Source organism: Pelobates fuscus, chromosome 8 (assembly GCF_036172605.1).
Source record: "Pelobates fuscus isolate aPelFus1 chromosome 8, aPelFus1.pri, whole genome shotgun sequence".
Classification (NCBI taxonomy): Eukaryota; Metazoa; Chordata; class Amphibia; order Anura; family Pelobatidae; genus Pelobates; species Pelobates fuscus.
Window position 1 is genome coordinate 70980059 of NC_086324.1, and position 27676 is coordinate 71007734.

Here is a 27676-nt window from a genome sequence, read left to right on the forward strand (position 1 = left end):
TGTGGTGCCAGGAGTGTCCTGGTGCCATCCCATTGTATGTAGTCAACTGGTGCCAACCCATTGTAAGTAGTCAACCATTTTTGAACCGTTTTACTTCTTACCTGGGTACTAACATGACTTTTCTGTACCTCCACTAATAAAGCCAAAGAGATAGAAATTCCTAAGCAGGAAGCTCTCCTTTACTAAGCCATGTAGTGCTTTTGACTACTAAAAATCGGGAGTGACATGGCACTCCAGGCACCATAACCACAGCAGCAAGGAGTGTTCCTTTAATATTATCTTTATCTCTTCATCAAACGTTTGATGTAATATTTGCTTTAAGAGCTTACAGAATACTGTGCTATTAGCAGACAGAGTTAGATCCAGTAGGTATGGCACAATGTAGCTTTAAACTACTTTCTATTCAAAAAAGTAATGTACACAAATCCTGGGCTACATTCCAAAAAACAGGACATGTTAAACATTTACCAATGCTTAGATTAGACGAGATAGGGGTATAAAATGGCAGGTTTTCATTTGGGAGGGTCTCACACAAAGGTCACCATCCAAGCAGAGCATGAAAACCATTCACCCTGGTATCCTTCTGCTATATCTGCTGGGCTGCTCAGGTAAAGATCTGGAGTGAGGTACCTAGGAGACCAAGATATCTGTACTAAGACAGGCAGTGCTCGTGTTTCTATTGGACTACAGTCCTTTACCTCTAGGGTTATAGTCCAACAGTATCTATTTGTAGCCCTGTTGTATGTCACAGTAGGGTTCATTCACCAACCAACAAATGCTGTTGTTTTTGCAAAACCAAAGGCAAATAGAAAATGTAGAAAAAATATCCAACTCATCTATAGACGCACTGTGGCTATTTTAGCCTAAATGATGGAATTCGGTTTTTCGATTAGTATATTAGTATATCTTCATCCTTGTAAGCAAAGAGTAATTACCGTAGTAAGATTTTATCTTCAATCCATTTTTCCCCCTAAATCTATATTAAGTATATAGTAAAAACAAGGTGTTTGATAATCTTATGCTGTGTGATTTATCTATGGTAAGAAAAAGCTTAAATTATAATTATAGGTTGAGCTGTCTACATGTATTTATTTCTTACTTATATTGAATGGCTCCATGTGCACTGGCAGGGTTATTCACTAAGCTCCATATTGTAGCAAATTAACAGATGGCCAGTTTATGAAATATATAGTTTATTCCATTGTACAGCGCTATGGAAATTGCTGCTGCTATATAAATAATAAAATAATAATTTTCAGAATTACCCTTGTAGATCATGTCAAAGGATTCCATTGTGTTGTTTTGAGATTCAGAATTCAGACAAATGGTTGAATAAGCTAATTTTCTTCCAAATTGTAATTCTTTTGCAAACGAATGCCCAAGTCTAGTAATCTCTACCTTACCCATACCTTCAGTAGGGGCCAGGTTGTTGGTGGCCAGAACCCTTATTTAGTGTTAAACTGCTTGAAAAATGGTTTAACACTGACTGGTGGGACAGTGTCAGGGGACTCTAGACACTATAATCGGTTCAATGAGATGAAATACTTACAGTGCCTACAGTGTCCCTTTCAGAGTTAAATCATTTAGAATTGAGCAATGAGACTGCAGAGCAAGATCTATACACCAAAACTGCTTCATTAAGGTAAAGCTTTTTGATTAGTTTCTCTGTAAATAAGATACTTTGATCCTGTGCTAAATTATATTTCAGTTCCATAAATTGTTATGTTATCTAAAATGTCTCAGAACAGCCTTGTGCTGGACACACTCTCACTCACATCCCTAAAAATAAAGTGTCCTGCTTTGTCCATTTGAAATGTTGGAAGCTATATAAATGGCAATAATAATAACAATAATGTTCATGGTAAAGGCATGTGTGGGTCCACAGCCTTCCATCCCCTTCTTATAAATTCTGCTTTAATATTCATACAATGTTCTTGTGCACCTCTTTCTACACCAGGGTATCCAGCTTTTGACTATGAAGAAGATGTTATCAGATCAGCTCTGAATGCTTCCCTTGCACAGCTGAATGATGAGTCCAGGGGTACAAAGTTGCTCAGAATAACAAGAAGCAGAGTAATGAGAGTGAGTACTTCTAGCAGCTGAGATTGAGCCTTTAAACATTCTGTATTCCACTAGACAGAGGTTGATCATGTCGCATTTAGCACACAATTTCAAAATGTTCACACATTGTGGTCTGGGAATCCTGGATGATCCGTTCCATTTAATCAGACATTAACTCTATAAAACAGTATAACATCTGTGCTTTTGCTGCAGGTGTCATATCCAAGAGTTGCTGACATAGACCTTGAAATAATAATGGAATTCAGTGTACGTGAGACCATCTGCAACAAGAATTCTGCTCGTGACACCACAACATGTGACTTTAGAATGGGGAGTCAAATGGTAAGTGCACTAATACAATGCTAAAAAGTCAAACTAATTTTGTATCCAAGAGACATCAGTGTTATTTGCAGTTGAAGAAGTGAACAGGTGTTCTCTGAACCCGATATAAATTAGGTGCAGAGATTAAAACAGATGCATTTCCAGTATTCTACGGTGTCATAGTAAATACTGAAAATGTTAAAGTAAAATGGATACTCATGTGCTTATGCAACCACAGTTGGGGTTTAAGATCTAAATATAAATTACAGAGGTCCACCTTACAGTGGAGGAAGTCTCTCAATCCTGTTGCTCAACAATTAAGAGCGGCTGGGGTGGATTACTATATTAATATCTGACAGTAACAAAAGACAGGGCTTTCTTTAAACGTTCATCATCAAAGGAGGCCCCTGAATGTCTTATGGCCATACCACTAACACATCAGAGCCTACAGGCCCTACCTCATCGCATACATGGGACCTTCACAATCTAATACCTTTTGTCTAAGAGGAGGAGAGGTCTCTGACCTAAAGACTTGAGATGTGCTTGTATCACGTTTTTCTCTTTTATGTTATTTTTCTGTTTTATTGTTTATCCATATTTTATAAAACCCGCACCTGCCTTTTTTTTTCCAGCACAGCCGGTTTGATCCCAAGTTACAATCTTCCTGTTTTCAGAAGAGGTACATAATGCGCTACCTGCCACAACCTAAAGAGGTTATTTTATTTAGTCTTAAAGGGAAACTCCAGTGCCAGGAAAACAATCCGTTTTCCTGGCACTGCAGGTTCCCTCTCCCTCCCACTCCCCAGTTGCTGAAGGGGTAAAAACCCCTTCAGTGACTTACCTGAGGCAGCGACAATGTCCCTCGTCGCTGCTTCCTCCTCCGCCGCCACTCCTCCTTCTGACTCCGTCGGCCGGTGGGCGTGACTGATCCCGCCCACCGGTCGAGGAGACCTAATGCGCATGCGTGTCAATGCCGCGCATGCGCATTAGCGCATTAGCGCTCCCCATAGGAAAGCATTGAAAAAGATTATCAATGCTTTCCTATGGGGAAATGAGCAACGCTGGAGGTCCTCACACAGAGTGAGAACATCCAGTGACGCTCTAGCAAAGAAAATCTTTGCTATGAATCAGGAAGTTCCCTCTAATGGCTGTCTAGTAGACAGCCACTAGAGGTGGAGTTAACCCTGCAAGGTAATTATTGCAGTTTATAAAAAACTGCAATAATTACACTTGCAGGGTTAGGAGTAGTGGGAGTTGGCACCCAGACCACTCCAATGGGCAGAAGTGCTCTGGGTGCCTGGAGTGTCCCTTTAAAGGAACACTATAGGGTCAGGAACACAAAGGTGTATTCCTGACCCTATAGTGTTAAAACCACCAGTCTGCTGCTGCTGGCTCTGCCCCTGATCTGCCTTCTTGGCTGACATCATCAGAACTGTTATTCAAAGCCAATCACAATGCGTTCACATAAAGCATTGGATTGGCTGAGACTGTCAAGGAGGCAGATCAGACCATACTGTCTCAAAGGCAACAAAAGTAATCTGGCATTGTATTTGACCCTGTAATTTTTGAAAACACCATAAAACCTGTACATGGGGATACTGTTATATGCAGGAGACTTCAATGAACACAAATATTAGCGTTTCAAAACAGTAAAATATATCACAATAATAATATCGTCAGTGAAAGTACCATTTGGGTGTGAAAAAGCAAAAACTGACACTTTCACTGACGATATCATTGTTGTTAATAAATGAACTTACAGGCAGTCCCCCTGCATGTGTAAAGTAAAAATAAAAAATGTTTAGAAAATTTAAAAAAAACAATATATGTGTATATATATATATATATATGCAAATATATATTGTCATACTAAGTGTATTTTTATATTAATATATACAAATAATATAAAAATACACTTATTTAAATTACACATGTATATATATAATATATAGACTTCAAATATATAAATATGTATATATATTTAAATTCTATGTGCATATTTATGTAATATTTTTACATAATTAAGTAATTTTATTGATTGCTATTTGAGGGACCTCCCTGACAACCCAGGCCAAAAGTCCAGAGAATTTAATTTGCTAGCACTGTCTTTAACCCTGTAACTTTCCATGACACCTTAAAACCTGTACATGGGGGTACTGATTTACTCGGGAGACTTCGCTGAACACAAATATTAGTGTATCAAAAAAGTATAACATATCACAGCGATGATATTGCCAGTGAAAGTGAATTTTTTTTCATTATTCACACACAAATGCCACTTTCACTCATTATATTGTTGTGATATGTTTTACTGTTTTGAAACACTAATATTTGTGTTCAGTGAAGTCTCCTGAGTATAACAGTGCCCCCCACGTACAGGTTTTATATTGTTTTTGAAAGTTACAGGGTCAAATATAAGATTTTATTTTCCATTTTTTCACATTGAAATTTGCCAGATTGGTAATGTTGCCTTTGAGAGCGTGTGGTAGCCCAGGAATGAGAATTAACCCCCATGATGGCATACCATTTGCAAAAGAAGACAACCCAAAATATTTCAAATTGGGTATGTTCAGTCTTTTTAGTAGCCACTTAGTCACAAACACTGGCCAAAGTTAGCGTTCATAATAGCTTTTTGCATTTTTAATACACAAACAAATATAAATGTTAACTTTGACCAGTGTTTGTGGCTACTAAAAAATACTGGACATACCCCATATTGAATACCCTGGGTTGTCTACTTTAAAAAAAAATATATATGTACATGTGAGGTGTGATTCAGAAATTTATGACAGATAACAGTGTTACAATGTCAGTATTGATACATTTTAATAATATATATTTTGAAACAACAATGTCCTACTTGTACTCATAGCTTGAAAAAAAAAAAGCTAAGAACATGTTAACATTGGGTATTTCTAAACTCAGGACAAAATTTAGAAACTATTTAGCATGGGTGTTTTTTTTGGCGGTTGTAGATGGGTAACAAAATTTGAGGATCAAAGTTAGAAAAGGTGTGTTTTTTTATTTTTTTCATCATATTTTACGATTTTTTTATAGTAAATTATATGATGCAATGAAAATAATGGTAATTTTAGAAAGACCATTTAATGGCGAGAAAAACTGTATATAATATGTGTGGGTACAGTAAATGAGCAAGAGGAAAATTACAGCTAAACACAAACACTGCAGAAATGTAAAAACAGCCCTGGTCCTTAACGGTAAGAAAATTGAAAAACGGTCTGGTGACTAAGGGGTTAACTAAATACCAGATTCAGGTGGAAAGACAGAGTGTTAGATTTTCAGAGTGTGACCTTCTCATTCTTCTCTGCTTTATCATTTTATTGTATTGGCCTCTCTCATCTTTAAAGAAAACCTTATCTTGATTTTCTTTACGTCACTTATTTAAAGTAATCAATGGGATTAGGTTAGTGTACCTTCTTCAATTGATTATCTTATAGACTATGATCATTAGATGGCATTGTAACACCAGAAGAATTTTTCATTATGAATTCCTATTACCACTTTATATAAGGAGTTAATTGAATTTTGTGATGCGTTTGATGTCATAGTTGTCTTATCGCTATGACCCATTTGTCAATCTAACTGTCAGACTTCAAAGAGATTTTGGTCCTCTCTAGCAGATTTTTAGTCTACTTTTTGGGCTATAAAGTATGATTTTGACACATCTATATTACTTAAGTAATCTGAATTACTTAAGTAATATATCTTTCTTGTAATCCTGTGTCTGGTTATTAGTTAAATGTGATACATGTGATATATATATATATATATATATATATATATATTTTTTTTTTTTTGTAGGTGCTTTTGATAGTACAGTGTGAAATACCATAAATAAATGTAGGATAATAAAAAGAGCAAGTCGGTTGTGGTGTGCCGGAACCGACGATGAGGTAGGCCTGAGAAAGAAGAGGGCCTACCCAGGTAGAAATAAATAAATGTTAAAATGTGGTGTGGTGGGAGGGTCATTCAACGCTGACCTCGAACAGTAAAGAGCAAGGTAAGGGGAGTGCCTTAAGTAGGCTAGGGGTAGCAAACCAGCACCTCCCACAAATCCAGGCAAAATTGCCTTAATACTTGTGTTAGGTGCTTATGATAGTACAGTGTGAAATACCATAAATAAATGTAGGATAATAAAAAGAGCAAGTCGGTTGTGGTGTGCCGGAACCGACAATGAGGTAGGCAAGAGAAAGAAGAGGGCAAAAATTAAGTAATCAAATTTATTACAGACAACCAATATAAATACATTTATCAACCAGACATGTTTTTGAAAGCATCCCTTAATTCTTGTACTGGGTTCGGTATGTACCGTGAGTAAGCGGATGACTTCCAGCGCCACAGTGTTTTGATAACATGAGTTGGGATGTTGACACTGGAGGCTGTGGACGTGGCTCCTATACGAAAGGAGTGCCCTGAGTAGTTGGCTGTGTTGAGGCCCAGTTGTGTGAGCAAGGACCTGACGTAGGTCATGAAGGTTGTGGTGGTGAGTACTGAACCTTGTAGCTGTAGTAATGGTTGTGAGGGCAGTAAGTTTGATGCTGTATGTATGCATCAAGAACCCTGATGGGACACCATCTGTTGTGCGTGCGGTAGTACGGAATGTTTACGGGTATGTGCTGACTGGTTTTGGAGTGAGGTAAAGTCAGGATGTAATGATATGTTTTGTCAATAGAGGGAATAGAGGCAGAAAGGAGTAGTTTGGGTCGTGGTGGTTGTAGTGAATTCTCTAGGTCTTAGAAATCCATAGAAAGCTATGTATATTGCTGTTTTGATGATAGAATTTGTATTGGTGTCAAACGGTTTTAAGTCAAGCAGGTTAGACAATGCTTTGAAGATATGGTTATCTATGGGTAGCCTCTGGGCTGTATGTGTGGGTTCTGATTTCTGAATACCTCTGAGTATGGTCTTAATCTGGTGAGAGGCCATGAAACTGTTGTTATTTGGGTGTAGGATTAGCACGTGGTGTTGAATGCCAGTGAGATAGAGTTTGATGGTGTTATATGACATTTTAAGCTTAAGGTGGCAAAAAGAAGCAAATCCCCCAAAAGATGTCATAACAAATGGTTGCATGATATTATGTTCCAGAAGGAATATTTTGAATAGTGTGAAAGCCCTGTTGTATGTTTTGTGTGTATTGTTTGAAAGTGCCAATTGGGACAATGTCCTGCTATGCTGCATGATGGTTTCTAGTCCAGTATGAGTTGTTGAAATGTTGGAGTGATGGTGGCTGTGGGCGCAGCTGACAGGAGTGCTTGATGAAACGCCTGAAATTTAAAGCGAGACAAATTGTCAGCAGCTGTGTTACATACACCTGGAACATGGAAACAACATAGGAAAAAATTATGACAAGCTGCCAACCAAGTGAGTTTCCTCAGAAATCTCATGATCGTAAGGGATTTGGAACGACCTTTGTTGATGATGTGACAGGTTGCCTGGTTGTCTGAGTAACAACGTACTGGCATATTAGCCCATAAATGACCCCATGCTACGGCAGCCGCCACGATGGGATAGATCTCAAAAAGAGCTGAAGTAGTGGAAAAACCTTCCAAATCCTGAACTGCTGAAGGCCAGCTGCCCCAAAGCCATTTGTTCCCAAAAATTGCTGCAAAACCAGTGGTAGATGCCGCATCTGACCAAATGGTAGGAGATGAGTCAGTCAATTGAGGGAGGAACATACTTTTACCATTCCAAGTGGTTAAAAATCTCTTCCACATGTTTAGATCTGCCGTAGCTTGGGTATCTAAGGACAACCTGTGCGTGTCATGTAGGAAAAGTGGGAAAAGGTGCAATAGTCGTGATATAAAGGAGCGGCCTTGAGGTATGATGCACATAGCAAAATTTAGTGATCCCAGCAGGGACTGTAGCTCTTTGCGGTTGCAAGTACCGCGCTGAAGGTAGCTGTTTATGTAAGTGAGAATATTCTCTATCTTATCGTGTGGTAGGCTCGCTAGCATTGTGGCGGAGTGTAGCGGAGCAGAGGTATTATCCAAGATATCTCCGCTGGTAGATAGGAAAGGTAATCCAAAACAGGTACACGACAGGTAGCGTAGTTACAATCCCTTCCCTCCAAGAACTAGACGACACATAGCTTGGAGGTCAACTGACGTTTTATTCACACACTCACAGTATTTGTGGGAATTCCCATGCAAGGGGTTTCCCTACAGACAATTCAGGGGTGAAGAAACAGGGGACTACGTGGGGGACTGAACCAGAGAGATATTTCCCCCATAATACACTGCTGCACGAGAGGGACCCTCCCACCAGCATATACTGTTAAGTGCATTATCCCCTCGTGCAGCAGAAACAAGCTTTTACATAAAAATACATATTTGCAATATTATTCGTCAGATTTGGGCGAACGAGTATTCGGCAGATAGCTGGGGTCGGGGCGCACATTCCCTGGAAGTGCCGCTCCGATCCCAGCTCAACTAACCGAACGCCGCATATAATACGTTTATTTTCTAAGTTCCCCCCAAACTACCGAAGGATCCCATAGAACCCGATACCGAAAGACCGGGGCTCCCGAACGGCTTGGAAGTCCAGCGGTATTCGTGCCGCCGAGTGGCCAATTTGAGTTCCAGGCACTCGACAACCAAACACCGCTGGGCTAACAAAGGATCCAAGATGGCCGACCGCCGCGTGGTCGGTAGCCGAACGACGGCCACCCGGAATCCTCTTAATTTACCGTTTGCAACAATGTTGCAACCTTTAACGAGAGCCACGCGATCTCCTGAGGGTGGTCTCCATCCGGCAGTTTGTTCATTTCACGAACAGAGATGGAAATCACTGTTTGTGGAACGATTAACTGAATGCCGACGGGTTTTTATACCGCCAGCATACGAACTCTATAGACATGCAGTACAGTACACTTGCGTACCCTTGGTTCTTAAAGGGATACGTACAGATTTTAAGAAAAATACAGTTTACTAATGGCTGCTGCCGCCACACGGAGTCTAATTGGATACCTAGAAAAGTGATAACCGTGTCTGGCCCCTCTGTTTTCTTAGGGGAGATAGGTACACCTAGTTGCTCAAATAGCTTAGTGGTAGCTTTGAGACTAGTAGGAGGGGAAGTATTCTCCTCGACCAGTAGGAAATCGTCCAGGTAATGTAATACCGTAGGGCATCTGGCTATGTTCAATAGTAACCAGCACAATGCTTCGGCAAATGTGTCGAAAATAGCTGGGCTACTTTTGGACCCAAAAGTTAACCGGGAGAAAAAATAGTAGTTCCCGGACCACTTGATGCCATGCAGGTGCCACAGTGTGGGGTGGATTGGTAGTAATTTAAAGGCGTTAGTAATGTCGGTCCTACTAAGCCAGGCTCCAACCCCTGCTTGTAGGATAGCGGTAATGGCGTGATCTATGGTGGTGTATTGCAGGGAGAATTCCTCAGAGGGTATGAGGGAGTTAAGACTGGGGTTGGCCGATGAGTGGGGTGCCGATAAATCAATGATGAGTCTCTGTTTTGGGGAAGATTTCCCTGTGACAATACCAATGGGGTTAGTGCGCCATTCTATGAATGGGGGAGTTTTGAAAGACCCCAATACGAAGCCCGAAGCCACTTCTTGGGCTATGAGGGTGTCAACCGCTGTGGGGTTGTGTTGTGCGGATTGTAGATTAGGGCATTCCGGAGTTCCGGCTGGTATGTGTAGGATACCTGTATGGAAGCCTTCTGTTAAACCAGAGATAAGAAAGTCTACTAGGTGTCTAGATGGGTGCTGAGACATAAATGCAGTAAATACTGGCATATTAATGGACGTTAGGTAAGGCTTGGAATACATTTTATTTGGACACATGGTCTTTGCATGTGCCCTAAGACATTTTGAACAGACATGCAATAGTGTACATCCACTATAATTACAAGACCCAACATTAAAATTATTACATATCTTGGACTTGCCCAGAAACTTGATTGGGCGTCCCAGTTTGTCTCTTGACAACTTCTCTGGAGCACGAGAGGAACTAGCTCCTTGCGTGGAGGCATGTTCGTCCGCCGTGTTGGGACAAAAATTGGTAGTATGGGCTGTGGAGGAGCAGTATGCACAAGCCGGTGTTCTTAGACCTGCAAAGTGTCTGCAAAAAATGACGGTATCTATCCTTCCCCAGTTGGACCGTGTTCCGTACTGGGAGAAGGCTCCAGACACTTTTGCAGAAAAAGACCTATGGTAGTCATAGAAGGTTGAACCACCATATTTATTGCCCAGGTCTACCAGCTTGTGCATATAGAGATCAAACTCCTCTCTTCTGTTGGGATAGACCGCACAGATGACATCCCTGTAAATACCAAAGGCTAGTACAAATTCAGGGATAGTCAGTTTTCTGTTCAGGCGGGCATCCCTAGATCTGACAACAACAGATACATCATCATAAGCATACGTCTTATTCTCAAGGCAATCAACAGGGAAGCCAGGTTGACGTCTTTACCTTCCAGGATATCCCTTTTTATGTGCTCAGGTATCATATAAGCCGGGCTAACTTCCTGGTCATCCAGGGTGATGGCTGGAGCAACTAGTGGCAGGTCGGCTGGTGCTTGTGAAGCAACAGCAGGTGGCCCTGCTAGAGTAAGGGCCGTGGTGACCGACTCAAGTTTCTCCAGCCTGGAGTTGACCTTGCTCATGGACGCCATGAGTGAGGACAACATGGCAAGTATGTCTCCTGGGTTGGACTGGCTAGGTTCTTCCCCGGCATCCATGTTATTTGTAGATCTACGTAGCATTTTGAAAAGTTCTGCTTTCCTTGCTGTAGCGGGGTAGGGGATTTGTCGTCTCCTCAATTCCGTGGTTATACGCGGGAACGTCCAGGATCTGATCGATGCTGGACTAGCTAGCTCTCCTCCTTGTGTGGGAGTGACAGCTCTAGCCGGGGTGCTAGGCAGGGAGAAATCCTCTACCCCTTCCTGAGACATACTATAAACAAAACAATTAATTAGTATATGAAACCACCAAATTGTACTGGCAGGCTAGCTAGGCCGGATGGCGAAACATTTTACTTGTTTGGTGACAGATGAGGCCCTGCTAATTGCCAAGCGGCTTGAGAGGCTCTATCTATGCGTTGGCGCGAAGGGTTATTGAGGCCACTCGTCATAGTGGCAGGAGTTTTAGGTCTCTCGGTGACTGTAAGACAGAAAACAGGGGAAGAGAGTGACAGGTGAGGCCCTCTCTATGCAACATGCGAGGCGGCTAGCTAACATGTGGCCCGATGGGTGTTTGCCTCTGAAACGTTGAGGCGGGGTGTTGGCCTCGTGGGACCACTAACTGATGGCGACTGCCAAGACGGAGTAAATACCTATTGGGAAGCCTGTGACCCTATTGCCAGTACTCTAACCTAGGGGGAAGAAATGAAATGTATGGTAGAATACTATATGTCACGGCTAGTAATGTGGTCCAGCACGCAGAAACTATGTAAACATATACATAAGTAAGAAAAGGAAAATAACAGGATAGAGCGTAAACCGGACCTTAGAATGGCCGGACTAATACGCTAGAGACAGAGAATGGTCAAAGGGAAAGCCGAGGTCAAGGAAGCCAGAAAATACTCAATACCGATTAAACAAGCCAAGTCATGGAAACCAGAGATCAGAATAACCAGGGAAACGCCAAGGATCAGGATACCAGGAAATCAGAAACACGAAAATAGCACTCTCAGGAAACCAGAAAACTGAAACCACGACAGGGCAAAGTTCTGGGAAAAGCTAGGGGTTTAAATACCCCTCTCTAGGCTATGATTGGTCAGAGGGCGACCTCTGACCCCAAAACGTGCGTGTGCGTTGACGTCGTGACGTCACGCACACGTTGGTATAACTCTCGGGGGCGGGGCTATCCATAGACGCGACCACGTGGTCGGCGCCATATTGGATTCGGGCGAGATGCCCGGAAGAACTGAGTGCGCGGTCCCCGGCTCGCCGACGAGCAGGTAAGCTCGTGTAGTCGGTACGGTCGTGCCGGTCGGGCACGGCCGTGAGGCTCGGCGGGCCGGTGACCGCAACACTATATGAGCAGGTGTACGTACCTGGTAGTATGACAAATTCACAGGAAAAAAACGTGTGGAGCAAATATATATAAGCTTGACAGCCTGAAATGGGTAAAAGAGAGTAGTATGATGAGTGTGGATTGTTGGAAAGAAAACAGACTTGTAGCCTGTAGCGGCAATGTTTTTATGGTTTGCTGGAGTATGATTGAAAATAAAATGTTGTGATATACCATGGGAATAGAAATGTGTTACTCAGAAAAATAATGTCATGGCTTTAATAAGACATCTGAGGGAGGCCGTGGCCTATGTACAAACAACAAATGTGTTATTTAATAATGGTGTGTAAGGGAAACATAAAATGTAAGTTATATATATATGTATATTACTGTGCAGGAAACGTATGATTGGTTGGATCAGTATGATCCAGTGTGATTCAACCCGAGTATGCATGAAAAGGAATTATAGCCTTATGTGTCATGGTTAACAACAAAGAAATGAGACCTGTAACGTAGGCTGAGTCCATTTGTAATGAAATGGATAATTTATGAAAACTCCTGGAAAGCGTGGGAGTCCAATGATCCATACAGAAATGTTAGCTGGTTTCATGCCCTTGATGTAATAAGTGATACCTTTAACCCCTTAAGGACACATGACGTGTGTGACACGTCATTATTCCATTTTATTCCAGAAGTTTGGTCCTTAAGGGGTTAAATAGCAATGAAAATGGTCTGTCTATTAAAACAAGCAACTATTTAACCGAATGTATATACATGAAATGATGAAATGTAACTCACGAAACAGATCTATGTGAATACATAGCAGAATAACCGAATCTAGTATGAAGGGAACCAGAAGTTAGCACGAATAGCTTAAACGTATGCATTTTAATGCGAACAGCAATCGTGCATGAATATAACATGAATAAGTGCCGAACGGAAAACACAACCGAAATGCTAATCGTTAAATGAAGCAAGGGAAAACAGTTGTGCGAAATGATCGCTTCTCTTAATATGCATGATTTAGCCGAACAATTTGTACGAAATGAAGCCGCGAGAAAGGCTGTGTAATGCGACTGTGCAGAGAAAACCGTAAAGCGAGGACCCGTGCTGTACCATGCGCCGTGGGAACCGATCCTGGCGTGACTGGTAGGTCTAACTTACGGTTTAGGAGTCCCTGGGATGCGATCTACGACAAAGACCGGGGTAAGAAGCTGGACGGACGGAAAAGCCCTGCAAGAGGATTTCTGGACACAGCTTGCCGCAGAGAAACTCGTGGGTAAGAAAACCAAGATGGTGTCTGAGAGAACCCGGAAGTGGATCCTCATTCAACGCTGACCTCGAACGGTAAGGAGCAAGGTAAGGGGAGTGCCTTAAGTAGGCTAGGGGTAGCAAACCAGCACCTCCCACAAATCCAGGCAAAATTGCCTTAATACATATATATTTTGGATATGTATATGTGTCTGGGCTGGGCTTTTTCAACCCCCCTTGTTGCAGACACTGAAACCTTATCTCTGATCAGTGTTTATGTTAGCTTGCATTCCAGAATTTCTTCTCAGTGAGTAGTTAGAAACAAAAAACGTGCCTGAGCTTTGCATTTTTTTACTAAATTGAGTCACATCTGCTAAGTGGTGACTTTACAGTACACATTTTTAATTCAATCTTATCTGCCAGTGAAAATATCTGACAACATTAAATGAACACCTGTGAAAGGAAATCACCCCTGATGTGTAATTGGAGCGCTTCAATTGATACGGACTTACCCCTATGGGTTAACACAGTATTCAGTATATAGGCAGTAAACAATATACAAATCTGAAACAATAAAAACTCATATAGTGCAATATTGTAGTGGCTTGTAGTACAGCAATATCTATGGTTTTATAAAATCACAGTGATCCCACTCACATGGGCCAGGGCCTCTCAGGATAGGCTCAAGTCGCTTGAATATGGGTGTGCTGTGGTGACACTAGACCTCTGATTCTTTTCCCGTTCATTTCCCGTTCATCCCGTTCCTCATATATAGAGAAAAGAAAGGGTGGGGAAAAAAGGGAAGCAAGACAGTTTCTAGTGTAATAACTCCCACAAATACAGATATAAATAGAAAAAAGTGGCTTCTCACCTTCTCAGGAGTCTAAAACCCCGCTCCTGGTATATGGGTGTGTGTGCCTAAGGGGGCTACAACCCTTCTTTTGCAGCAGATGGAAGATGGTTGACTGTTTTCTTGCATAAAATAAATGTATTGAACAAATAAAATAAAAAGATAAGACTTGCAAATAAAATGTTCTAAAAACAATAATAACAGAAAGTCTTCCTTCCGAAACGCGTTTCGCTGTATAGTGACCGCTTTCTCAATCGTTGTCAGTCAGGATTTTTTTACAACATTATCCTATGATCTCTTTTTATTTTGTTTGTTTTGTTTTTCATGGCAATAAATTGTTATTCCTGCATTGGAATTTCAAACTTGGGATCCTAATTGGTATGACAATTTAGTGTGAGTTCACCAATTACTGGATTGTTATTATTCTCCAGACCTATTCACGTGAGCATTTGTGGGCTTTGCAATTCATAAATCTAGTTGTTTTAAGTACTAGCTCTATTGTTGCTGAGATAATCTTGGTGCGTATTGTGACCGTATTCAAATATTTATTTGTGATTTTGTAAAAATATTAGCGATAGCAAAATACTCCAATAAGGTTATAGGTCCCTAGAGTCACAGCCCTCGCCTTTCTGAAATAAAGATATGGGGGATTTATCAAGCTATTCTGGGGCAAATAGCTAAAAAAAAGTCATAATCACCATTTATATGATTGTTTTGTGAGCACGTTATCCTATATTCTTTCATCATTAAATGTGTTACACTCAATACGTCATATTGTAACAAGGGTTAAATCTTGATTATTGGTTCATGGGATTTGATGTTTTTTCTCTCCCTTTTCAGGAGGCTTCCTGCAGAAGCCAAGTGCTAATCTCCAATGGCAAACCTAGAGTTTTAAATGCATATTGTCCCCCATCTTCAGGCAGCTCTGAATCACACAGCAGTGAAGAGGTGAGTAGAGGTGAAACATAAGATACACCTACACAGTAAATTTCGTTATACTTTTCTAAGGGTAGTCCATGATAACGTTGATACTCTGTGTAAAATATATACTAAAATATGATTTTTCTCACAATTCAGGTACATTTCTAAGATTTGGTTCTTTTTGCAATGTTGCCAGCAGGGGTCAGTAAAGTACTTATCTCATCCTCCTTATTTTACTGCTTTCAATTCAAGCTCTGTACTGCTTCATACAACAGGCATTCATAAAAAAAAATATTATACTAAAAAGGTACAATACTGAAAAATCTGATAGTAACCCGTAAAAAATAAAAAGTAAGAAAAATAAGAAATTGGTCTTGTGTTAATATTGTTGGACACATTTCCAAACTATTTATTATGTTTGGATAAATATACTAAAATATCAAAATATATACCATATATTAATATATGTATATCCATATATCACAAAATATCAAAATATTATAACATTTAAATATTTTTTATAATATTAAATAATTAAAAAAAATGTTTATCCAAAAATATTAAATCATTTGGAAAACATACCAATATTATTAAATTGAGGCCTGTATTAGCAAGTTAATGGAAGCCTGTGGCTGGTTATATTACATGGACACTCCAAGTGCAAGCAGATCTTAATTTTTAATATTTAATATAGATAATTAATTATTTTAAATACTAAAAAAAATCAACTCACTTTTGAAGATCCTGTTTTTGTAAATCCACAAGATTGGCAGTTATTGCGGTGAGTTCTGTATTTTGTATCGGAATGAGAATTTCCCACATTCCTTGCTTAACATGTATAGTTTGATGTACCAACAAAATCGTATTCTATCTGTAGTGCAAGAATATTATATTTTTCAGGTGTACATTCACAGAGAAATAAAATCAGGGTTTTTCACTAAACCAAGAACTGTTAGCAGGGGCATACCTAGAGCATTTGGCACGCGGAGCGGGTCCTATTTTTGCCCCCTCTCCCCCCCCCCCCCCAAAAAAATAATTAAATGTATTTAGCACTGAGGAGTGTTTGTGTGTTTGAATGTAAGCATGTTTTTGTATGGAGTACACACACTCAATCCACCCCTTACAGACGCACACACTGCATCCTGTACATACACAGAAACACACCTTGCATCCCTTACACATACAAACACAGATTCACACAATGCATTCCTTACACACATATCAGGACATCCCCTACTCCACCTCCTGTGAACAAACTCATTGGTGGAACATGAAGGTGGACCCTGGGACCCAGACCTTGAGCAGTGTAAAGGGCGTTAAAAAAATGGAGCTGCTTCCCGTTCTCCCAGAACATTGATTTTTGTGACCACAGTTACAAACAGCCTACACCAGACCAGTGGATCCAGACTGCAGCTAGAGCCCATCATCATCCTCATCTGGTTGTAAGTAGGCAATCTAGTATATTATTTGTGGCTCTAATCTCTAATTTACCTCACATTAAAGAAACACTATAGTCCCCAGAACCAGGTCATGTCAAACTAACCTAATTGCATTCTATGAAGAAGTAATTAGAAATATAGATCAGGGTGTTGCAGTGGATGTGATCTACTTGGATTTTGCCAAGGCATTTGATACGGTTCCTCACAATAGGTTAGTCTTCAAACTAAAATAAATTGGTCTAGATGAATATTCTTAAAAATAGAGTACAATACGCTTAAAGATAGAGTACAACGAGTTGTCATAAATGGTAAATTTTCAAGCTGGACAAAAGTGGTAAGTGGTGTCCCTCAAGGTTCTGTTTTGGGACCGCTTCTATTTAACATATTTATAAATGATCTTGAAATGGGCATTGAAAGCCATGTATCAGTGTTTGCAGATGACACAAAACTTTGTAAAGTAATAAAATGTGAGCAGGATATTGCCTTGCTGCAGAGGGATTTGGATAGATTGGGGGGCTGTGCACTAAAGTGGCAGATTAAATTAAAAAAAATGCAAAGTTATGCACTTCGGGGTTAAGAATGCACAAGCAATTTACACCCTAAATGGTAGTGAACTAGGGATAATCACACATGAGAAGGATTTGGGAATTGTTATTGACAACAAATTAGGTACCAATATACAATGTCAATCTGCTGTTGCTAAGGCCAGTAAGGTTTTGTCATGTATAAATAGGGGCATAAATTCTTGAGATGAAAATATAATTTTGCCTCTTTATAAATCGCTGGTAAGACCATACCTTGAATATGCTGTGCAATTTTGGGCACCTGTTCTAAAGAAAGATATCATGGCACTAGAAAAAGTGCAGAGACGAGCTACAAAATTGATAAAAGGAATGGAGCATTTTAGTTATGAAGAAAGGTTAAAAAATTTAAATCACTTTAGTTTGGAAAAACGGCGCCTGAGAGGGGATATGATAACATTATACAAATATATTCGGGGCCAGTACAAACCATTATCTGGAAATCTAGTCATAAACAGGGCTATACATAGGACACGAGGTCACACATTTAGGCTTGAAGAAAGGAGATTTCATCTAAGACAAAGAAAAGTTTTTTTTACAGTAAGAGCAATAAGGATATGGAATTCTTTGCCTGAAGAGGTGGTTTTGTCAGAGTCTATACAGATGTTTAAACTGTAATTGGATAAATACTTGCAAAAACATAACATACAGGGATATAATTTCTAATTAGTGGGGTAATAGCTGCTTGATCTAAGGAGACATCTGACTGCTATTTTGGGGTCAAGAAGGAATTTTTTCCTAGTCTGTTGCAAAATTGGAAGCGCTTCAGACTGGGTTTTTTGCCTTCTTTTGGATCAACAGCAAAAGCATATGTGAGGAAGGCTGAACTTGATGGACGCAAGTCTCTTTTCAGCTATGTAACTATGTAACTATATGTAAATAATCCTTAAAATTTTAATAATACGGACGATTTATATACATTCTGAACACATGATGCTAAGACAACAGATCTTTTTTTCTCACAATTCTCACTAATTCTTACAAATCTTTCATGTTTGAGAATACAGATATGTTTTATTGCATTGTAAATAAATTAAAGGGACACTGTAGTCACCTAAACAACTTTAGCTTAATGAAGCAGTTTTAGTGTATAGATCATGCCTCTCAGGTAGTACTGCTCAATTCACTGCCATTTAGAAGTTAAATCACTTTGTTTCTGTTTATGCAGCCCTTGTCACACCTCCCCTGGCTATGATTGACACAGCCTGCATGAAAACAAAAACTGGTTTCACTTTCAATCAGATATAATTTGCCTTAAACAATTTTATCTCCTGCTCTGTAAATTTAACTTTAAGTCACACACAAGAGGCTCTTGCAGGGTCTAGCAAGCTATTAACTTAGCAGGGGATACGAAAATCTAAATGAAACAGATAAAGGAAGGATAAACATTAGAAGACTCTTTACAGGAAGTGTAAATGTAGGCTGTGCAAGTCACATGCAGGGAGGTGTGAGTAGGGTTCATAAACAAAGTGATTTAACTCCTAAATGGCAGAGAATTAAGCAGTGAGACTGCAGGGGCATGATCTATACACCAAAACCATTTCATTAAGCTAAAGTTGTTTTGGTGACTATAGTGTCCCTTTAATACTACATTGCATTCTTGTGCCAATAAGGGGTCTGTTTGGAACAAAATTACAATGTAGAACACGTATAACACTATAAGCACCGAGGCCCCTTTTTCTCAATGTAGTGGTCTGGGTGCAGTGTCTTTGTCCCCCTAAGTCCTGCAATGTAAATCATTGTAGTTTTTGAGAATGTTTACATTGCAGTACTAAGATTGCCTCCACGGAGCTTCCAATGACGACATCCAGTGTCAGGCATTGCTTTCCTATGGGGAGGGCAAAATGCGCTCTCAATGCGCGCTGCGCATGTGCATTAGCTCCCCCGTCGCATGATGTTGGAGGAGGTGGAGCGCCAACTAAGCGCCAAGCATGATAGCGCTGTAATCGGGTGAGTAAAAAGAAAAAAAAGCCTTTTTAATGTTAAGGGAGGAGATGGCCGCAAGTGAGACCAGAGGGCACTATAATGTTAGGAATATAACTTTGTATTTTTAACACTGTAGATTGCCTGTAAATGTTATTGGTGATTAGGAACATGAACAATTTGTCTCAGTATGAGAGTACCCTTTAGGCACAAAAATCACTTCATATTAATGAAGTGATTTTTCGACAAGATGCTGTCGCTGCAGCTCTGCAAATGAAAACAATGTGGTTTCTAAAAAAAAATGTCACGGTTTACATTTTGCAATTCCGAGATCGCTAGTGGCTGTCAATTAACCACTAAATGCTTCCTACACAAACAGATTAAGCTCTTGAATCCAATTGATATTTGGCATCAGCAAAGTATGTGGACACAGGATAGACAAAATTCATCAGGATTGATGACTTTACTATTGCGAGTGATGGTCTTTTGTCTGTTGCCTTTGCAAGCCCTCCTCTTCTAGCCCAGCCCAGACTTTTTTGTGACTGTCCAATCACAGACTTACCAATGCAGCTCAATGAGAAGTCTTTGCAAATCAGGTGCTCTGGGCAATTGTTACCTATTGAATTTAGCTCACTTTACTAACCAAACTAGGAAATAACAGGACCTGTTGTCTGGTTGAATGCAAGGGGGTGTGTAACAAGGTTAAATGATAAAAGTGACCATTTCTATTGAAACCTGCACTTTTTGTAAAATGAGAAAAAGAGGACACACTCTCCACACATAATGCACTTCAGCAAACTGAAGTGCTGTTGGGGTCTGGAGTGTCCCTTCAATGTAGTTGTTCTGTGGCAAAGAGACTGTCCCTGCAGGGTCAGTCGTGTACACACTACCTTTTATGAGAAAAGGCAGTGTTTACATTTGTTTTTAATACCACCCCTAGAGACTGTCGCTCAGATATTCACTAGAGGGACTTCCTAGTGCATTGCAGCAAAGATCGCAGGACCTACATGCAACATCTTCACCTCCAGCATAAAGTCACAGCGTGTTTCCCAAAGAGATGCATTGAGTAAACACATCTCTAGAATGAGATGCTGATTTCTTGCAGTGAGGCGATTGCTCATTAATTGCTCATTAACTCCCCCCCCACCCCATGCTTCCATGTGGTGAGGCACTGGATTAGCTGAGAGGAGGCTGACATGTTGATAAATTAAAGGTAAGTAAAAAGGCTTTATTCAATTTTCCAGAGAAGCAGCAATTTGAATGCAAAACAAAGAGTGTTCCTTTACAGGCACTTTTATTATTATTATTATTAGTAGTAGTAGTAATATTATTTTTTTAAAATATGGCTGAGTAATAAAAACAATAACATGAAGACATCTGTTGTTGTTTTTCTTTTCTTTTTTTTATTAGTGTTTCTTTAATAGTTAAAACCACACAGCTATTCTGTGCAGGAAATAAAAGCAATAATAAAACTACCAATAAAAGTTAACTCAAAGAGAATTCTAATTTTAGGCCAAAATAGCCAAATCATCTGTGTTTATTGTTTAACTAGTTTGTACTTAAACTTGAAATTCCCTTTGAATTTCCAACAATCTAAACTTTAGTGAATAACCCTTCTAATATTCACAACCAAAAGGTAATTCTTTGTCATCTAGTTAAAGAATTGATCCAACGAATGCAGAATATGGAAATTAATTTTGCTTTTATTTAATTTACATGATTGTTGCCTTCTGCCCATTTATGAGATTGATACATTTATGTTCTGTGGTTTCAATGGTGACTATTCCAGTAATTAACACCTGACATCTATTAAAAAGCCTCCCGTATTTAACTAGCCAATTACTGATTCACTACTTCAAAAGTCTCTACACTGTTATTTTCTCGGCTCCACCATGATTTCATGGTCTGCTGGTGAATATCACATGATTTCAACTATTCGCTAGATACACAGGAAGAAGAACACTCCACATGGAGTATTTATGACCCTATAAAAAACATAAAAAGGAAATGTGACAGATCCTGTAAAATCATATTCCAGTGTAAAGTAATTTTATTCTAAGAAGTACATATAACAGATGTAAATTAAAATACTATATGAGACTTACAATTTGTTTCTATATGGGTTAAACATATTCAAATTTTGATTTCTTCAATTATGTCTTATTATGTGGATATGCAAATATGAATGGTGAAACGAGGCTTGACGTCTTAATTTGAGAAAATAATGAAGGAACAGAGATGGAGATCAAAAGATCAAAGCAGATGAAACACTTGGTGGTGCTTAGGAGTCTCTGAGTGACAGAACCTGCATCCAAAGGATTAGGAGTAGACGTCAAATAATAGTAATTTGATTATGTCAGTCTCTTTACTGATTGGGTCTGATAGTGAAATTGGCATAATGTCCCATCAAGGTCATAAGATGACTTCATGATGACAGAGGACATTTGAAGATACATTACTTTTAAAAATGGTACCGTGACCACTAGGGGGCACCTGTTATTTTTAGCATTTATACTGTGCCTTTTGATCTTAAATAGGCTGTAGGGGAGTGATAGGACAGTGCCCTCTGTTTTAAGTGAGCTTTAATACCAAACAGGGCCCTGGTATGTGGCCGCACAAACGCTCAACACCAGGGGGCGTGTGGTTACCCTGCACCAGGCCCTGATAATCCACTTCCACGCTGCAGACTCATCTTTTCATCAGGCATTCAGGGGTCCCGGTCTCCGTACCGCCACCCGTGACACAGGACAAGCTTTATCTGATACACACTGTATAACAGCTCCTGCAGCTCTAATAACATCAATGTTAGGAGGCTCACTGGTCAACAGAAGTCAATAGGAGGGTGACTTCTGTTGACCAGTACTTAGAACACCAGCACTCAAAGTCTAATCCTGAAAATAAACCCTTGACCTTATTCCTATGCTTAACTATTCATCAAAAACTAAACACCTTGTGTACCCCAATTAGGCTTGCCACCTGGCCGGTATTTTATTGGCACAGTCGATAGTTGAGGCTACCTGTGCCATTTCCTATATTGTTGTGTGAAGAGAGAGGCAGGGAAAGGAAGTTACATAATTCCCCGTCTCTCTCTACTGACTGAATCGGCAGGGGAAGAGCTACACAGCTCATTATGCCACACATATATTTTGCCACACATATATTTAACAATGATTTATTTTTTTTATAAACCTGTGTTGTGTTTGCAATTATTTTTGTGTATTTTTTGAACAAAGGATCAAAAGGTTAAACAATAAATACAATTGTTCACAGCCTTCCTTGCACATATTTACAAAGGGTGCCAATATTAGTGGAGGGCACTGTTTAAATAATCTCAATAATTTTAAACAGCCTTTGCACTACAACTTCAACTCCTCTCAAGCTGTTAATCTTTTTAACACTATCCACGCTGCGTAACATAACTGTAATATTAACCCCTCTCTAACCTTAAATGGAGACTCTACTGCCCAGATACAAAATAAATAAAAATCACTGTTTAGTAAATAGACCCAAATGAAAACTTGCAAGCATTTAAATACGCATTTCTTTAATTGAGGTATATCAAAATACAGCTTGCAGAAGTTACATTACTGCCTTTACAAGCCCTCCCCTTAAAACCCCGCCCAGCCTTTATGTGGCTGTCCAATCACAGACTTACAAATGCAGCTAAATAAGAAGTCTTTGCAAGGAAGCTAAAATGATTTTGGGGTCAGGAGTCCTTTAAGTCCCCTGATTCTTACCACTTCTAACATTATCATTAACCCTGTATGCATTTATACAGCTGCACACACTCAGTGTACTCACAGATTCAAATACAATACATCACAAGCAGAGCAGAAATTTGCACATACATACATTTATACATATACAGCTGTCAAATATGAATGGGCTTTATATGTTTTTAGGCCTGCTGTGTCCAGTTAATAAATGACTTATAATTTATCTGCCTTATTTTGGGGTTGGGAAGCATGGGGCTACTTAGACTTTTGTCCCTATCCGACCCCGATATGTAAATCTGGCCCTGATGTTAACCAAGCATTTTTGTGAATGTCTTCTCTCCTAGTTAGATTGTAAGTGGCTGCTTTATATGCCATGCTGGTAATGTGACTCCGGACCCAATACAATAAAACAGTGAGATGATCTGTATTAATTACCTGTCTTTCATTTTTTTATGTAAGCTGTTATGGAGGATCTGGAGCCCAGCTAGAAGCTTACTACAAGATGAAGGTCAGAATGAAAAAGAACTAAAGACTTGTACATTTCATGTGATAGAATCAACAATATTTTAAAATGATCTTTGTCTGACTCTAGTCTGAGGGAGCCTGATCTGTGCATGGCCCTGTTCACTTAGACTGAACACAGTGACCCACACTACTACACAAACACACTACTACACATGCTGCTACCCACACTGTTACACATAGTTCTACACATCCTCTCTCTGATCACCACCTCCTATCGTTTGCTCTCGAGTACCCCCTCACCCAACAACCTCAACCTAACCCCCCTCAACTAAGTAGGAACCTTAATTCTATTGACCTCCAGCACCTGTCAGCTGATATTGATTCACAACTGCTATCCATCCCTTCAGGGCCGGTGGTAGGATTTTTAGTTACACAGGCGAAGATGCATTTTGGCGCCCCCAACCCTCATTAAAAAAAACAAAATGCATCTTCACCTGTGTGTCTTTCCTCCCAAGCCACAGGCACACATGCATCATTTTTCAGTCACACAGTCAAAGTCATACAGGTACGCTGTCATACAAAGACAGAAATAATCATACAGAGACATACAGACACATACAGTCAGAGACATACAAGCAGAGACATAAAAGCAGAGACATACATGCATACAGAGACATGCAGGCATATAAAGACATGCATGCATACAGAGGCATACCGTCATACAGACACATACATACAGACAGGCATACAGAAACATACATACAAAGACATTCAGGCACATACATACATACAGGCATAAAGAAACATACATACAGAAACATACAGGCATGCAGACACATACATACATACATACAGGCATACAAAGACATACACACATACAGATACATGCATGCATACAGAGACATAACGTCATACAGACACATACATATAGACAGGCATACAGACACATACATACATACAGAGGCATACCGTCATACAGACACATACATACATACAGAGGCATACCGTCATACAGACACATACATACATACAGAAACATGCATACAAAGACATACAGGCATACAGAGACACACAGACACACACATACAGAGACATAAAGGCATACAGTTACATACATGCATACAGAGACATATATACAGACATTCAGAGACAAACATACATCCAGTTACATACATGCATACAGAGACATACAGAAACATACGTACAAGACATACAGGCATACGGACACATACATACATACAGAGGCATACCGTCATACAGATACATACATACAGACAGGCATGCAGAAAAATACATACTCACACAAACTCACAGACACATACTCGAACACACACACACTGACAGACACACATACTCACATGCGCACACACACACTGACATACTCACACACACCGACAGACACACTCACTCACACACAAACTCATAGACACACTTACACACACACTGACAGACACACACACACTCACTCACACACATACACACTCACACTCACATGCACACACACAGTAATTAATAAAGTAATTAACAATAAATTAAATTTAAATTTCCCACCCAGCCTCCCTACCTGGAGTGCTGGCGTGGGTCTTTCATTGGTGGTCCAGTGGGGCTGCTGGGAGGCGTGCGGCTGACTGGATTAGGAGGCAGCGAGGGAGCTCTCTGATCTCTCTGACCGGCTCCCTCACAGGCGGTTTTCTGGTGCCGCGGGAGCCGGAATATGACGTCATATTCCGGCTCCCGCGGCATCAGCAAAAGGCGCGCGAGGGAGCCGGTCAGAGAGATCAGAGAGCTCCCTCGCCGCCTCCTAATCCAGTCAGCCGCACGCCTGCCAGCAGCTCCGGGGATCCAGGAGGTGACCAGGCAGGAGGGAGCACTTCCCTCCTGCCGGTCACTGGAATTTTGCGCCCCCAGAGCCGGTGCGCCCTAAGGCGGCCGCCTGTGCCGCCTTATGGACGCGCCGGCCCTGCATCCCTTCCCTCTCCTGTCGCTCACTGGATATCTCCACATATAACACTACCCTCACCTCTGCCTTGAACGCTGCATCCCCCCTCCAAACATGCACCTCGAGGTGAACACACACCCAACCATGGCATACTAAATCAACACGCTACCTGCAAAGATGCTTCCGATGTGCTGAACGCTCCTGGAGGAAGTCTCGCACCAGGCAGACTTTCTCTATTAAAGATTCATATTGTGTTCATACAGCGCAGCCCTTGTCCTTGCCAAACCGTCATACTTTTCCTCACTCATTAGTTCATGCTCCTGCAATCCCAGGCCTCTCTTTGACACCTTTAACTCTCTTCTTCGCCCAGCTGTGGCCATCCCCCAAACTAACCTTACAGCCGATAGCTTTGCATGCTACTTTACCAACAAGATTGAACAGCTAAGGAAATAATTCTCACCACCCTACCATTCTCTTTTTCAACCACACGTAGACCATGCCTTTCCTACCCTTCAGACTTTCTCCTCGGCTACTGAACAAGAGGTGGTTGCACTTCTCTCGCCCCACCACTTGCTTGCTCGATCCTGTCCCATCTCACCTTATCAAACCTCTCTCCCCTTGTCTTGTGCTTTCCTTAACACACATCTTCAACTGCTCTCTTCTGGTTTTGTCCCTGCTGACCTTAAACATGTCACTCTAGTACCTATCCTGAAAAAGCATCTCTTGACCCATCCTCCCCCTCTAACTATGTTCCCATATCCCTGCTCCCTTTTTCCTCAAAGCTTCTGGAAAGACTTGTCTTTGCCCGTGTGTCTCACTTCCTCAATTCCAACTCTCCCCTTAATTCTCTTCAAACTGGCTTCCGCCCTCTCCACTCTACTGAGACTGCTCTTATCAAAGTTACTAACGACCTAATCGCAGCTAAATCCAAAGGCCACTACTCCATACTAATTCTTCTTGACCTCTCTGCTGCCTTTGACACAGTTGGTCATGCACTCCTTCTTCAAATTCTTCAATCACCCAGTCCTTATGACTATTTCCTCTTATCTCTCCCAATGCTCATTTAGTGTCTCCTTTTCTAATGATACCTCTTCCCCTCGTCCTGTCTCGGTTGGAGTACCCCAAGGTTCTGTCCTTGGTCCCCTTCTATTTTCTCTTTATACTGCCTCTCTTGGCAAACTTATTACCTCTTTTGGATTCAACTACCACCTGTACGCTGATGACACCCAGATATATCTCTCCTCCCCGGATGTCTCCCCTGCCGTCCTGCAACGTGTCACTGCTTGCCTTTCTTCTATCTCTGACTGGATGTCCTCCCACTTTCGGAAACTAATTTTCTCTAAAATGGAGCTCCTTGTCTTTCCTCCTCCTAATACTAATCCTCCTCTTTCACTCTCCCTAAAAGTTAGTCTTATCCACATAAGTCCATCCTTGCAATAGTGATGTCTTGGCGACATACTAGACTCTGGCCTCACCTTTGAGCCTCACATCCAGTATGTTGCCAAATCCTGTAGATTCCATCTTAAAAACATAGCCCGCATCCAGACCTTTCTTACGCAAGATGCTAAAAAGCAGCTTGTCCATGGTCTAGTAATTTCCATGATGGATTATTGTAACCCTCTCCTGATTGGTCTTCCCAAAAGCCGTATTGCCCCTCACAGTCTGTAATGAATGCTGCCGCCAGACTGATTTTCCTCTCTAGTCTGTCTTCTCACACTTCACCCCTCTATCAGTCCTTACAGTGGCTACCTGTATCCTATAGGAGTCAATTCAAAGTGATAACCCATACCTATAAAGCACTGAATAATTCTAGCCCCTCTTATATCTCTTCACAGATCCATAGGTATGCCCCTTCTCAGTCTCTCCCCTCTGCCTGTGACCTTCTCTTGTCCGCTGCTCGCACCCGTAGTCTTGCAGGACTTCTTGTTGGCGGCTCCCTTCCTATGGAATAGCCTGCCTACTGCCATCAGACTCTCCCCTAGTCTTTAATCGTTTAAGAAGTGCCTTAAAACCCACCTCTTGCAGAAAGCTTATGGCCTCACAGAGTAACCTCTACCTCACATACCTATCTGTTGCTCTCTCCTAAAGGGCAGCACTTTACTCTCTCCTCCAGCTCTGCTTGACTCCCACCTTATTTGATTATTTCCTGTCCTAATGTGTTTTATACACCACCTTCTATAGACTGTAAGCTCGTTTGAGCAGGGTCCCCTTCAACCTATTGT

At 40.7% G+C, this 27676-nt stretch overlaps 1 protein-coding gene across 1 annotated transcript in view; it reads left to right on the plus strand.

Moving 5' to 3' along the window:
- The first annotated feature begins 528 nt into the window (after nucleotides 1–528).
- The window catches only part of LOC134570767 (secreted phosphoprotein 24-like), a 35638-nt gene continuing 8490 nt past the window's right edge, over nucleotides 529–27676 (plus strand). Inside the window, exons 1-5 of the mRNA XM_063428735.1 lie at nucleotides 529–608; nucleotides 1958–2082; nucleotides 2275–2403; nucleotides 15311–15418; nucleotides 23510–23558. Coding sequence (XP_063284805.1) covers nucleotides 557–608; nucleotides 1958–2082; nucleotides 2275–2403; nucleotides 15311–15418; nucleotides 23510–23558 — 463 coding nt within the window. The 5' untranslated portion in view covers nucleotides 529–556. The remainder of the gene's footprint in view (nucleotides 609–1957; nucleotides 2083–2274; nucleotides 2404–15310; nucleotides 15419–23509; nucleotides 23559–27676) is intronic.